A 15683-nucleotide genomic window follows, 5' to 3' on the forward strand; every position below is an offset into this window, starting at 1 on the left:
GGACATGATGACTTCTGGAAATAACTGATGGTGTCCAGAGATGTTGAAATGAAAAAAATCTTTGACACATATACCCCCTTACGGTTTAAGTCAATTTAATAGGGGTTAGTTTATTAAACAAAAGAACAAGTAGCGTGGAAAAAACAAAATGACAAAAAAAATAAGAATGAAAAACAGAGGAGGCACCATTGTTGTTAAGGCACCAACGTTTTCGGTACAGATAAAAGTGTCTTTTAGTGCTTAATACGCTTTCAGTTTCAAGCTATTTCTCAATTTTAGGTTCAGACACCGATGATACCACCAACCACCACCCACCACCCACACACACCCCTTCTCTTTTCCTCCTCCCATTAAAGAAGCAAAATACCCAAACTCCAAAATTGAATTAAAAACAAAAAGATCAAAACTTCCGCATAGGAGGAAATGAAGAAACGAAAAAGCTTCTCAATGACACCAAAACTACCGACAAAGATATACAAGCAAAACAGAAAGAAAGAAAAAATTAAAAAGAACAAACACAAATCCAATACCACTTTTGATCTACATTTACATGAAACCCATGTTCAGAACAATTGATCCACAAAATTCAACAGGAGAAGAAAACAAGAAAGCATGATTTAGATAGTTCTCCATGTCTCCATATCTAAAATCTAGCTAGGCAGGTATATATATATATATGCATATATATATATATATATATATATATATATATATATATATATATATATATATAAGTCTAATAATACAATTCTAAACGTTTGTTACATAAAGTACAAGAATACTTCCTTTTGATCTTGAAGCACATGGGCAAGAAGCAAAACCTCCACTGGATCTCAACATCCATGGCTTCAACCTTGCCTCCACAATAAGGACATGATCCTGGGGCTTGTTTCCTACCCAGTTCCTTCTCTCCCTCATCACACACGTACACGAACCACATTTTTCTCCTGCGAGGTTTGGATCCTCTGTTGTTGCTTCTTCTCTTGGACTTCGATTTTGCCTCGGTTTGAGAGTTTGTGCTCGTAGGGTACCCTGTCCTACCTCTAGCAGCAGTGTCTATTGTGAAAGGGCGATGCATTGGGAGTCAAAACAGGCCAATCAGTCATATTTATACAACGCTGTCACTATGGATCTAGGTTGTTTGTTAAAAAGAATATTCTTTTCACTATTTCTCAGTCGTTGTTGTTTTTTTTTTTTTTACTTACTTATTTCATCATTTCGTGGATTTTACTATGGAAAAAGAATAATAATATTGTAAGAAAGTTGTTAGATTATGTTGCAGAGATAGATATTGTGGGATCCACACTTATTTTATTTTTTGAAAACAAATGTGAGTCCCACAATCTCTATCTCTATAACATAATCTAACAACTTTCTTACAACATTATATTTCTATTCTCTTTTACTATTTCATCAACGAAATAGGCTTATCTTTTCATAAACACATTTGCTGCCCGGGAACTTTATGAAAAACGTTATCACTACAAATTCCTCCAATGTTTTATTTTAAAAAAGGAAGGATATATTTAAACTCTAACAAATTTAATTATATACTAAGTGTAGTATATAAAATAATTCATGTACTATTTTTAGTATATAATTAAGTTTGTAAATAAAAAATTTGTAAATATAACATGTTTTATTATTAAATTTTTATACTTTCTATCAAGGTGTATGGATAAATTTAAAATTTTGTGTAAATAAAATTTAATGCTTTTCTTCTAAAAATAAATTACAATAGAATTAAAGGGTTATATAAATGGGTTATATTTATCTCATTCAACATGAGATAAATCACATTCCTACTCACACATAACAAAGGTGGGTCCCACCTTTATTTTTTTTTTCCTCCAATTATTTGTGAGTTCCTCTTATAAATTTGTATCACTAACATAATGTAACGCTCGGCCACTTGCAAGCATCAACGACTATCCTCACACACTAACACGAGAGTTTTCAGCGTGCTTTGTCCTCACTCGCACACTTCTCGGGAAAACTTCTCAGGAGGTCACCCATCCCTGAATTGCTCCAAGTCAAGCACGCTTTAACTGTGGAGTTCTTCCGATCTGGGCTACCGAAAAGTAGATGCATCTTGTTAGTATAGGTAGTACCAATTAATTCTTATAAGCTATCCTCAGTTGTGTTGTCCTATACCAGCACAATCTTTGGAATCCCTCTCTTTCCGGTGTTATTCGATTCATTCATGTACCCCCACCGCTGGAAGCCTGCCAGGAGCCGCTCCTTGTCCGTGCCCTTGCGCACCAGCGATCACTCCCCGCCCTCGTCAGCGCCCGCGATGTTACATGCCCACCGGCTTCCGCCTGGTTCGTCCTCGAACCACACCGTACTGGATGAGAGGCCCTGCTCTGATACCACTTGTAATGCCCGGCCACTTGCAAACATCAACGACTATCCCCACACACTAACACGAGACATTTCAGCGTGCTTTGTCCTCACTCGCACACTTCCCGAAAAAACTTCCCAGGAGGTCACCCATCCCTGAATTGCTCCAAGTCAAGCACGCTTTTAACTGTGGAGTTCTTCCGATCTGGGCTACCGAAAAGTAGATACATCTTGTTAGTATAGGTAGTACCAATTAATTCTTATAAGCTATCCTCAGTTGTGCTGTCCTATATCAGCACAATCTCTGGAATTCCTCTATTTCCGGTGTTATTCGATTCATTCATGTACCCCACCGCTGGAAGCCTGCCAGGAGTCGCTCCTTGTCTGTGCCCTTGCGCACCGGCGATCACTCCCCGCCCTCGTCAGCGCCCGGGATGTTACACATAAGATAACTCTTCTCCAACAACATAAGAAAAATATTTCCCTATATAAATATATGGATAAAAAATCTAGAGTTTAATTACACCGGGAAATTATTATACAAATATCATTTCCAAAAATGAAATTGTTGCTGAAGAGAATGAAATCTCCTGAATTAACACAAACTAGGATAAAATTGGTAACTTTTGAAGAAAAATGTAAAATTTAGGTGAGTTTATTTAAGAAATTAAGTCTTATCTAATGATTTGATAAGAATATTTTCCTTTTATAACAGAATTTAAGTGTTATCTAATGATTTGATAAGAATATGTGAGTTTATTCAAGAAATTTATTTATACAAATATCATTTTCCAAAATGAAATTATCGCTAAAGAGAATGAAATTTCCTGTGGGTACCATGGAACAAACTAGCATGTAAGCAATACAAAAAAATGTCATTTACACTATTTTTTTAAGTTGATTGAATATTTTTAAATTCATCTCAGCTTAGGAACCAAAACTGATCCATATATATTACTAAGTTGACTTGATTCAACACACACACACATAATAGTTATTTTTATATCTTTTTTATAGGGAAATATTAATTATAATAGAATATCTAAATACTTTTTTATACTTTACTGTTTATTTGATCTAATAAACTATAACTACTGAGTGATAGCGCATTTTGTCCCGTAAAGTTATCAGAAGTTTTAAGGTGTACGCTTATTTGAATTATTAACAAAAAAGTTATAATAAATATATATTTTTTAATTATTTACATTTGATTTTGTATAAGGATTTTTTGTGCGGCTTATTTCCACAGGTATCGCTTTCTGTTATAATTATCTATTATAACAACTCTTAGATTATTATTTTTCCTCTTAATTCGAATTAGTCCAGTAAAAACAGCTTTGATTGAGTTGAATTATTTATTCTTATTTTTTTTAATTTTTTTGGTCCTGATACATCTCATTCCAAATTTTAATTTTGGAATTTAAAAAGAAAAATGAAAAATATGGGCGGCGCCTGGTTAGCGGAAAGATGAGAAGCTTACCGTAAAGGTGAAGAATGATTGTTGTTTCTCTAATCTTTCCATGTCAACGACAACAACGTTAGTAGTTAGCACCATGTTTCCATGGACATCATCCTCAACCTATTCATGTTTATCACGTTTTTATAAATGAAACAAAAGAAAGTTGCTTGTGAGTTCCTTCGGTCATATTTGTAACGCTAAAAGTTGAAAAAACAATCAAGTTGGCATTTCACCGAGCTAGTTTTCCATTCAAGCACACAGACAAGGAATGAGGGTACAACTCAGTTTATCCATTTGCTTAAAAAACTAGCTAGCAACGAAAAATTATTAAGTTCACATTTTTTTTTTAAAAAAAAAATGAACTAGAGAAAATGACTTGCATGGAAAGGAGAACTATGATTAGCTCATAAATCATTGTTCTCATTGTTCTCTTAATTTAAAAAGTTCGCATTTGTTAATAGATTTTAAGAAAAATATTTCTGCAATTAATACAGATAAATTATCTGCATTTACTTTCAAAACGACGTTGTTTTGCGATTGAAAAATTAAAAAATTATAATTATGAAGACTATAATAACCCTGAAATAAATTAAAATTATAAAAATATCATGATTTTTGTCTTAAAATAATACGCCGTATTAGGCTTACTGCAGATAACTTATCTGCAGAAAAAAAAACGAATTCTAAATTTTAATTAGTTAATAATCCGATGTGTGTCATAAAGTTAAGATAGCACATACCAATCCATGAGTTTCAAATAAAAAATAAAAAATAAAAAATAAAAAATTTCCCCAATACGAAATAGAAAAATAAAAGGAAAAGAAATAATACGTGTGGGAAAATAAATAAATTTTGCGTCTAAATACATTAGCGCAAAACTTTTCGGAAAAAAGTCTTAACTGGTGATATATTTAACTTGTAGCTATGGCTAACTTGTAGCTATGGCAGCCTGCACCTAACAAACCTGTTTAAATTGTTTTAAAAAAAAGTGTCCCCTTGGCCAAATTGTCTCCTTTGTACCTTAAACAACTCCGTTTATGGGGAGTACTATGCATGTGACTTTGCGTGCTTCAATTGTAATTTTTTTTTTTTAGTACAAGAGGAGGGATTCAATTGTATTTTTCGTTGTTAAATTCATTGAAATTGTTTTTAACGAATCAAATTTTTTTTAATGCAAGTCTATAAAAAAATAATAGAAACGAGATTGGAATGCAAGTCTATAAAAAAATATTTAAATGAGTTATGTTTGTGATCTAGTTTAATATAATTTATTAAGATTCAAATTTGTCTTGTACATAGAAAGACTTGCCAAATCACCCTCACTTGACACTGACACCATCTCATTCAGCATATGGGTTTCACGCCTTTGCCTTGAGTACCAAGCTGATTTGTCCTATGCGCTGATTTCTCGTTTTTAAGAGTAAGAAAATAATCATTATAAATTGATCAATTTCGAATTTGAAGAGCAGCGGTATCTATGGACAGATAACATTGGGCATTAAAAAAAGAAGGAAGGCTCGAAGCCAATTAGGAGGTTGGTGTAGTGGCAATAAAGATGTGAGGGTTTAACCTCCAAGGATAGCTCAGTTAGAAACTGAGTTCTTAATGATTTGTTTGAGTCAAGGGTTCAAATCTTACTTCAAATAAATTTTTAAAAAATCTTTGGGGGTCAGAGAATGCGCCTCCCTTCTTGAATGGAGGATTAGTCTCATCCTTTCTCCGATAGCGAAGTTCAATGCACCCGCTATTCTAATGAGGAGCTAGCCTACAGGGCCGTACCCCGAGGACAAAGTGATCGGAGGAGGTTGAATGAGGATACCTCCAGGTTATACAAAAAAAAAAAGATGTGAGGGTTTCAAAAGTGTCTACTTATCTGGTTTAACTATTTTTATAGAGAGAATTTTTTTTTTTGGTAAATTTTATGGAGAGAATATACCTTTAATAGATAAAGCCTATAACGTCTAGAGTCTATGACGCATTATATGGATCCAGAACAGTTTTTTCATAGCATTATAGTTTGAAAATTCGGACTGCCGAGCTATTGTGCTAGACTCTTTGAACTCAGGACTGTATGGATTTGAGTTGTTCCTCACTGAGTTGGGATTGTTGATATGATGGAGTTAGTCTTATGTCGTGTTGTGCTTCTCGTTGTTAGACAAGCCCAGTCTCTTAAAATGGGCTAAGCCTCTTTGGACAAGCTTATCCTTTTAAAGGACCATTGACAAGTTGTCAATGTTAGGTAACAAAGTATCATACAACTAAAATAGAGTTGAGAGAAACAAAACTTTTAAGACACTGTTAACCACACAAATTGGCGAGGTAAGTGGGAGTGGGAGTCTCTATGTGCTATTAGTGACTAGTTAAATAACCATTAAATTTAAGACTAACCACTTTCCTTAGCACAAACATTGTAATTAATTCTATCTTAATTTCACGGGTCAGAAGATCAACAAATACATTAATTGAAATGACACACAAGATTTATATGAAAAACCCAATTGAATAAATCACGAGTAAGATCAAAGAAGATTTTCACTAAGTGAAAGAAATTATAACTTCTCTAAAATACAAGGAGACAACAATATCACTATATCTTATATTAGAAGAATACACCTAACTCAAAATGGCACTCAAACATACTGACTTAATTTCTTTCAATTTTGGGATGATCTGAAATATAAAGGAGGCTCTCTATTTAAAGGCCAAAGAAGAAAAAACTTCGATCACGCGTAAATGTGTTGCTTTGCGTTTCTTTTGTGTTACAACTTTATGTAATTGAAGCGCTGTCAAATGGCCACTAAAAGAATAGTGGAAGTGATTTGATTCATATCAAACAAAAGCCACCGAAAAGTGGCTTCATCTTTTCATCATTCTTTCATTATGCCTTGCTTCTAAGGTGGTCTAGGTAATCTTGCTTCCTGATGTTGGCTTGTAAGTCAATTAGACACGAACGTTTTATGAGAGTTCCACATCACAGTTCATTATTGGTTTCTTTTAGTCTCGGCCTGACGGTTAAACCTTTACGTATGATGTATTCTCGTTTGTTGGATGTGTATTGGGGATCATGGGTTAACCTTTGTGTTACATGCCTCATGATTTCCTATAACAGAGACGTTCACGTCCTTTCTTTGTCCCTTGCAAAGTTATTCTTTTTCCCTTGCAAGAAATATCCTTTTTCCATAGATGTTTAGGCTATTTTGAATTCACGTCTATATAACTTGATTTTTTATTTCATTTTTTTGTTTCCTTCTTCATGCAACCACCGTTTCTCCAAACTCCTTGTGACTTAAAGTTCTAGCATTTTTTTATGGGTGAAAGTTAGGGTTTAACATTCTCGCTCATGGTTGCTGCTGGATTGAGACGTCTATTTTATTGCACTTAGCAAAACTTTCAAAACAATATGTTCTTTCCTACAAAAAATATGGTACCACCTTTAGACATCTTTTTTCCCCTTTTAATCCATTATTTTTTCATATTTTTGAGTGGTTCTGGACATCGTTGCATTAGGTGATAACGATAATAGCAACAACGATGAAGAATGGGTGGAAAGGCATTCTTTTGTTGTAAAATATTGGTTCTATGGGAGTGAGAGAGATCACCTAATAAGGTGCTTTAGTCCATTTTCAGGGCTTCAAGTTGTTGGACAAGTGGCCTCAAACTCAAGAGGGGGTGAATTGAGTTTTAAAAATATTTTCGCAAGATGTCTCACTTTCTTTTTTGAAAACGATTTTCTAGAGTTCAAATAATTTACTACATGTAGAGACTAAATAATAGTAAATAACTCGAGTAAATAATTGACAAGATATGAAATTAAATATGCTCAAATGATCTTTGCATAAGCCAATGCTTATGCAAAGATAAGGGTTAGAGATATTGCAAACAAGATGTATCCTGGTTCGGTCACCACCACTGTGACCTACGTCCAGACTAAAGCCGCTCTGTCAACTTTCACTACTCGGTTGAGCTTCAAGGGTGCTCAACAAACCACTACAATATTCTCCAAGACTTCGGTCACTTGGAGACCAACACTTTTCCTTCACTTACACAAGGGTTCACTCCCCTCTCAATTCAAGAAATCAGAATGAAGTGATTAAGAATGGCTAAGTACTCTCAAAGTACAGAATACACAAATTGAAGAACTAATAGGTGTATAGCTTTAAAAGAAAGATGAGCTCAAGTGTATGCAATGATCAAAGTAAGTAATCAATGAGGAATAATTGGCTAGAATGAGTAATAAAGGTTCAATAATTGATCTATGGTTGTCCACTGTTCATTACTATTGATGTGGGTATTTATATTGACACCTCATTAGAAAACTAGACGTTTATAGTCGTTGTGATCCGTTCATATCCGGATATTTATCGAGCTCATATCCGGACATAGTATCCGGATATTGATATCTGAATATTCTCAGTGCAGTATCAGATATTTCATTGTAGCACCCTTTTTGCACGAATTTTGAGTTTCTTTTCTTTCAAAAAGGTTTCTATGACTTGGAATGCATGTAATTAGTTATAGAAACTATTTAAAAGTGTTTAGATCATGTAAGTACCTTTCCAAACCAATTTTAGACACATCAAACCATTCATTTTGACATTTCTTTAAAGCTTAGTAAAAGATGCATTCCTTTAAAACAAGTGAGTGATTTAAGATCATGAATATGTGTGATTGCATTGTGCAGGGCTGCTTAAGTGCTTAAATTATCTTAGAGATCTCTTGATGCGCTTTTGACTTGTTAAACCAAGGTTTTTAAGCATTTTCCGATTAGGTAATTATATGGATGAACTTGAGCTCATGCAATGCTAGAATCTATACACCTTTACATATTTTCCCTAAGTCCTAAATGAATATACCAATGAGATCTTGGACTTGGCTTGATGCTTGATTTGCATGCTTTCTTGATTTCTTTCGGATGTTGCTTCGTCCTTGAGCATTCCTCTTTGAGTTTGTTTGTTATCATCAAAACTATGTTGGCGTGGCATCATCAAGTGTATTATCTCTGAGTACATGACAACCACATCATCACTTTGATTCTTCACAAGTGGTGGTAGTGATTGTGAGAGATCTTCCAGCAATGGAGCTACGGTGGTGCACATGATGCTGAATGCAATTGAGTTAAATGGGTCTTCCTTCAAGAGGGTGGAGGTCGCACTCTTTCATTTTTTGGTCTCGTGGAATCTGCAAGTAGAGGGGCCTGTGTTGGGCTAGCAACTCAAGAGGCTGTTTGTTGGGGAGACTAAGTAGGTAGGGTGTCTGGGTGTGATTGTCGGACCCTGTGTTCCTTTCCTCTTTCTATTTTAACTTTTTCTTGTTCTCTTTTTGCAGATTGGATGGAGACTGTCTTGTATCTCTTCATGCTCAAGTAGATTGCCAAGGCTAAAAATGAAGAGTTTGCGAAGGCTAGCAAGGAATCCAGTGTGCCTTCACCTTCATCGAGCTCGAAGAAGAGGCATTTCACGATTGACGAGCTCAACATTATTCTAGAGTAAGAAGAACTAGAGCTTGTCATAGCAACGTCTATTTGGGAAACAAGTCTGCCATCTCCTCCTTCACGCATGGCCGAAGAGACTATCACAGACCTGGGAGATGGGCCAGAAGTATTCAGGCTCACTCGAGGTTATTTGTGTATGAAAGGAGTGACAGATGACCTTCGGGTCGTGATCCAACCTTTAGGGTTCACATTTGATTGGTATGATGAAAAGCATGTGTCTAAAACTACAAAACCTTAAATACGCTTAACTGGTTCAATCCTACGAGAGGGTGCGTTCTAGAGACACCCTGAGGAATAGGGCTGTAAATGGGCTGGGCTAGGTTGAACTTTGACTTAAATAGGTTAGACTTGTGTAAAATAATTTGGGCCAACCTTGTCTGTTAGCCTTATATAGACCCAAATTGTGAGTTTGGTCTGGTCTATATTTTAAAAACAAAAGTCTTGGCCCAAACGCGTTAGCATGATTAATCCTATTAGGCATTGAATAATTAAAAAAATTAAAATAATATTACTTTATTATTCAAAATCATTAAAATAATAACTTTATTTATTTTATTTAAAATATATAATATGATATAGGCCTGACATATAAAAGAAAGCCTATGGCCTGCTTTCTAAATAAACGTTTTAAAAAACCTGAGCCTGCTCTGTTTCACTATATGTAATAGAGAGAATCTGGCTTGATGTAGGTTAGGCTGTAAGCCCCTATTAGGTCGCCTGACCCATTTACACTCCTACTTAGGAGGCTAGAGAACCTTTCTCTGTGTTAAGAATATTGAATTAAGTTTGACACTAGCTGAGCTTAAACAACTGGAGAAAGAGAGGGAGGAAGCCAAAGGTGAGATCGGTCCCTTTAAGGCTGAGGTTAAATGGGTGGAAGGTGAGGCCGCTAAATCTTCCAAGCTTATGAAGTCAGAATTGGCCAAGGAGAAGGGGGGAGCAGATAAACTAGTACTCACTATTTAGCAACGACATCAAAAGATAACCAACTTAAAGGAGGCCAAGGCGGATAAAGACAAGACCTTTGAAGAGACTGTCAATGCTTTCTACAAGACGGTCGAGGGATTCTTCCTGAATGTTATGGCCTTATTGATGCAACACTTGGATGACATTAAACGCTGTTTGACGGAGCTCCTAGGGTGAAAATGTAGGGCAACATGGCAACTCGCATGGTCGTGCTGAATGAGAGTGGACCAAAACACACAATCCTGTTGCCAACACTGTTGGGAGCAAGTCGTCCATCAAAAGCAGCCTGTCGAGGACAATGAGGAGAATGATAGCCCATTCACAGACTGTGTCAAGGCTATTATATTTCTCGTAGGATGGAAGCAACCCAACTGGCTCAGTACGATGGAACTAAAGATCTGAGGAGCACCTAGATACCTTCTAGATGGCCATATACGTGTTTGGAGTCAATAACCCATTCATTACCAAAGTCTTTGTTTCCTTGCTCTCTGGACCAACCCAACATTGTTTCAATGCCTTGCCGCCGCACTCCATTAATTTATTCAAGAACCTCTCAAGAAAGTTCCTCATAAACTTTGCTACTAGTAGAATTCATCCTAAGTTTTGCTAGACCTTATCTTGAATCCGGCTAAGAGAAGGTGAGGTTTCGACTGTTCTCTCACATAAGTCTCTTCGGCTACAAGGTCTAGGATACAAGAGCTTATGGCTATAAGGTCTCGCTTGAATAACGTTTCACCAAGTTACTTATGGCCAATTTGAATATTCATGATGTCATAATTAAAATAAGTCCCTAAAACTTAATCTATACAAAGAAATCTAGAATGGGTTTATAAGGTGATGGGATAAAAATTTCGTTCGCATATGAGTTGTTCCTGCTATGGAATGCCAGGTGTTCCATACCTTTTATTGCTTTGATGTTATAAATATTAGCATAAATGCAATAATTGTTGACCTGTGTGAGGGAACGACCAAAAAACATGGAAAAGCAAGAAAGAGATAGATAGAAATAAAGGATGAGTTGACTTTTACTTTTTCTGATTCCACTAACGTTTGCTTTTTCTTTTTGCAAGAACTACCAAAAAGCACCTGCCAAAAAGGACACCAAGACTCGCAATAGAGCAGAGAATGTTACTAGACATGTACAAGGGTCAAAGAATCAGCCTTGGGAATGAAAAGCAAAAAAAAAATAACTTAGCATTATCATTAACTTCAAGCATTCTCCTTCATTTGATTAGAAAAGAGGAGACGTCCTCAATCCAATGATGCAAGGAACGATGTGAGTTAATCACAAGAATGCCACTACATTTCCCATCCTAGAAATAAAGGATCAAACGAAGGCAAAAACAACAAGCTTTTTCTAGAACAACACTTTTGTCTTCTGTTGCAAAAAATTGGCAAGTGTACCAATCGTTCCAAGTAATAAAAGGGTAAGTAGAGTATCGTCTCCACGAGGATTGAGGCACCGAAATTATTTTAACTATTCTTCTCTTGTTGGATTAATAAAATTGGTTTGAGAATAATTGTAGTTGTAAAAATTGAGAACAATTCAAAACTTGTGAATAATTCAAAGATGATTGTAAAACCTTGAGAATAAAAGATTAAATTGAGAAAATATTTAAAGAGTATTACGGTAAAAGATGCCAACACTTTTATGATCCCCACCTTGCAATATGGATTAATGTTTATATCTAATTTAACCATTGATCAAACAATTCACCATCTGTTAATTGATTAGTTAAACCCTAATTCCTTAGTGATCTTAACTTTATTAACCCTATTAGAATCCTAATCCCTTAGAAATTCTTTTTCAAGTTAAGCCTTTAATTCAGTGAATTTTTCACGTTTGCAATTCATGAAACCTATCCCTAGTGCGTACATGAATTGTTATTTTACCCTTTGTCAGGAACTAGAATCTCAATATTCCTATTGAAAACCCTAACCCTCGCAATCCTAATAGAGTGATCAGTTCTAAAAGAATTATAAGATAAAGAACATGATAAAATAAATGCAATTGAAATAATTAAATATAAAAATTAACCAAACTACAATGGGTTCACATCAAGGGTTGTGACCCTTACCACAATAATAAAAGACTAACCAGACATGTTCATGTCTGACAATTCAATGTGTAGAAAAGAATTCATAAAAGAAATTAATAACCAGAAAATTTGGAGAAGAAGCTTGCTCCGTGTTCTCTGCCTTCGTCAATTTCTCTCCGCGCAAATTTTTTTCTCTTTTTGTTTCTGACTCTCTTTTTATAATCCACAATCCAATCAGGTCATAATCTCATGAGATAATTGATTAAATTTCTATTTTTATTAAATACCATAATATCAGGCTGTATCCGCAACGTCCACGCGATCAGCACAAATTTCGCGCGATCCGCACGGACGATTATTGGAGGATTCCTGTACTCGGCGCACTTAGCGTGATTTCCATGCTGCTTGCGTGAAGAGGCAGTGGGTGTCTTCAATTTGGCGCGCCTAGCATGAAGTTGGCGCTAATAGCGTGAAAACCACGCCATTAGCGTGAAGTCCTTTCAATTTTCTCGCCATTAGCGTGAAATGGCAGTGGCCGCACTTTTTCCTCAGTTTGGAAGCTATTTAGCGTGGAATTCATGCCACTTACTTGAAAAGTCATTGGTCATGACACGATCCGCGCCAATCTCTCCCTTTCCTCTTATAAAAACATAAAATTAGAGTGAAAGTGTGCTGAAGATGGATTATCAATAATTCATAAAAAATAATACTTTTTATCACTGAATTACTGTTAAATCCTTATTCTTTTTAGTCTGAAATATCTATATGCCGAAGGCACATCATCTTCTTTCTTCTTCATCAAGTCTTCACAAGTGCAGAGCAACCATTTTTCTTCATTTTTCTCTTTTACTGTTTCATTGCGTCTCTGTCTTTGAGCAATTTTTCTCTTTTTCTTCTTTGATTGAGTTTGTAATTTCCGTTCGTTCTTCTTCGTCTTCATCAATCTGTATCTCGGGTCTATAGGATTTCAGTTTGAGAAGATTTTGTTTGTATTTTTAGCTATGTCTTTGAGCATGAGCGAATTTCCTTTTCAAATGGATATTCTGTAAAGCTGTTAAATCTCTGTTACTGAATCTAATGGATTTTTGTTGTTTAGTGTTTTAATGTCGTGTATCATTGGAAATTGAACATAATCCGCAAAAGAAACTTTCATAAGGAAGAGATCTCAGATTGCTGAACAATAGGATGAAGGTAAAGAGTGTAGAAATACTTTCGTTGGTTGTTTTAGGAATAAGGGACCACCTCGTTCACTAAAGATTCTGAACTGAGTACTTGTTGGGAACAAAACCACTATAGGAATATAGGATTCCGTATACCATTTTAGTCCAAGAGCTTGAGGAATCAACATTTGCAATAAAAGAGACCTGAACAAGTCTAATGGACAAGGTCCTGAGTCTAGATTTCAACTGGTTTAACAATGGATAAGTGCATCTATTCCTTTTTTTTTTAACTGTCGTTCCTTCTCTCATTTCACACATGTTGTTTTTTGAACTTGCTTAATTTAATTTCTGCATTTATCTTTAATGTTTCTCAGGTAGAAAACATATATTTCTTCCAATAATTTGTCATTCCTCTTTAAATTAGAAATGACTTAAAATATATAACGACACGATAAATTATTTTAAGTTAAACTGAACTATTTGTCAAAGTGGAAAAGCCACTGCGATACTTGGAAACGTGTGACTAAAACATTTCAGTACTGTTTGATTGATTCTTTTATTCTTTAATATGCCTTAAAATTCAATTCAACAATACTTTCTTAGTTGGAAGCATAATTTGAGCATAACACTCCCATTTATTATTTTATACATGCACTTGTACAATTGTTCATCATCTTCGGAATAGCTTAGTTTTCTTTGGCAACTGCTAAGGGACCAACGTAAGGTCCATCCTTATTCTAGATTTGTTCCCAAAGGACACCCCTTGTTTTGTTAAAGAAAAAGAACCTCAATGACCCGTAATTTGCTGATCAATGTTTGTGCCTTTTGCCGCTTTCACTATCATTGATTTCTTCTCATGTGACATGCTTTTAATAACAAATGCTGTAGAGATCAAATGAATTGGGAGGTTTCAGTAAATTGCTCGTATAAGCAAAAGAAACACATGAAAGGAGGACTCACAGAATAATGGGTTGAAAAAGAAATAATTACGCTTAATATATTGTAAAATTGCCATTATGTTTGAAATGCAAAATGAAAACATAATTATGAAAAAAATCCCCGAAGTTGTTTTTATTTTGTGTTTTTAAAACCATAAGTTGACTACACATTTGAACATTTAACAAAATATCTTTGCCGATGTGAAACTAATTATTTAGATTTTGAATTTATCCTATTTACAAAATCGGTAATTCTATAAAATTTGAGTTTCCAAAAATTAAACGATATTCCTGATTAAGCATGATCTTCTATTAAACTAGCTTATGGCTAAATTCACTGAGCATTTGCTTTTCTTAGATCTTGCTCGACAATTTTTACTATGTTCTAATGAAAATAATTGAAATTGATCAACCATATTATTGAGTCTTCAATTCACAGAGCAAAAATGAGTGAAATGGTAGCAATGATAAATTAATAATAACATGTGCACGGTATTCATAATGTAATGTGATTATGACATGGCAGAAAATCAGTAAGAAGCGAAAATATTTTCGGTGCTACAAGAGTATGTTGGTATTTTTTTTTATCAAATATAATAAAAAGTAACACTTTCACTTTGCCCTTGTCTTTATATTTATTTTCTCCTATATTTCATATTTTTTTATTTTTGAGCAAGGAACATGTGCTCTTGGAGCACAGAAAATAAACTCGTGTGAAGCAGTGTAATAAACAGAGATATGTCCCAACCAACCTCTTTTCATATTAAACTTTCTTGTAAATTTTTTTTTTCTTTTGAACACATAACTATATATGTCTATATGCAGAAATAAAACAATCACTACTAATTTTGTGTCAGTAAAACGACCTTTATTAATTTTTTACATTTTTTTTTCTTCATAAAATTAAGAGGAGAGAGAAAGAAAAAATATTATGAAGAATAGAGAAAAAAAAAGCAATAAATATATATTAAAAATAGTCATTTCATTTAAAATAACATAAAATTATATCATCTAAAATAATAAATACTTTTTAATATGATAATTTTTGTTTCTTCTTCGGGTCTGAAAACTAAATCTTACCCAAGAAAAGATAATGATTTGCAAATCAAACGAGCCAAATTTAAAAATGTAATGGGCCAAGAGAAAAGTTTTACTTGAAACCCGATCCACTTAATGATGTATCGGGTCGAAGCCAGATCCTGGTTTCCGTTGGGGACCATATGGCAAGTGGCGAGTTCCATATAGTTACGATTTATGAATGTTAAATAGAGGAAACTGCATCACTTT

At 34.6% G+C, this 15683-nt stretch overlaps 1 protein-coding gene across 1 annotated transcript; it reads right to left on the reverse strand.

Moving 5' to 3' along the window:
• Window positions 1–736: 736 nt before the first annotated feature.
• LOC133306618 (uncharacterized) lies at window positions 737–940 on the reverse strand. Its single transcript, XM_061506938.1, has one exon. It carries the CDS (start codon window positions 938–940, stop codon window positions 737–739), a length of 204 nt encoding a protein of 67 aa, XP_061362922.1.
• Window positions 941–15683: the final 14743 nt, after the last annotated feature.

Source organism: Gastrolobium bilobum, unplaced genomic scaffold, assembly GCF_033153095.1.
Source record: "Gastrolobium bilobum isolate Gb01-03AN ecotype WA unplaced genomic scaffold, APGP_CSIRO_Gbil_v1 utg2059, whole genome shotgun sequence".
Classification (NCBI taxonomy): domain Eukaryota; kingdom Viridiplantae; phylum Streptophyta; class Magnoliopsida; order Fabales; family Fabaceae; genus Gastrolobium; species Gastrolobium bilobum.

Excerpts from the sequence above, each read along its gene's own strand:
- LOC133306618 (XM_061506938.1), bottom strand. The coding sequence starts at position 940 with ATGTGGTTCGTGTACGTGTGTGATGAGGGAGAGAAGGAACTGGGTAGG.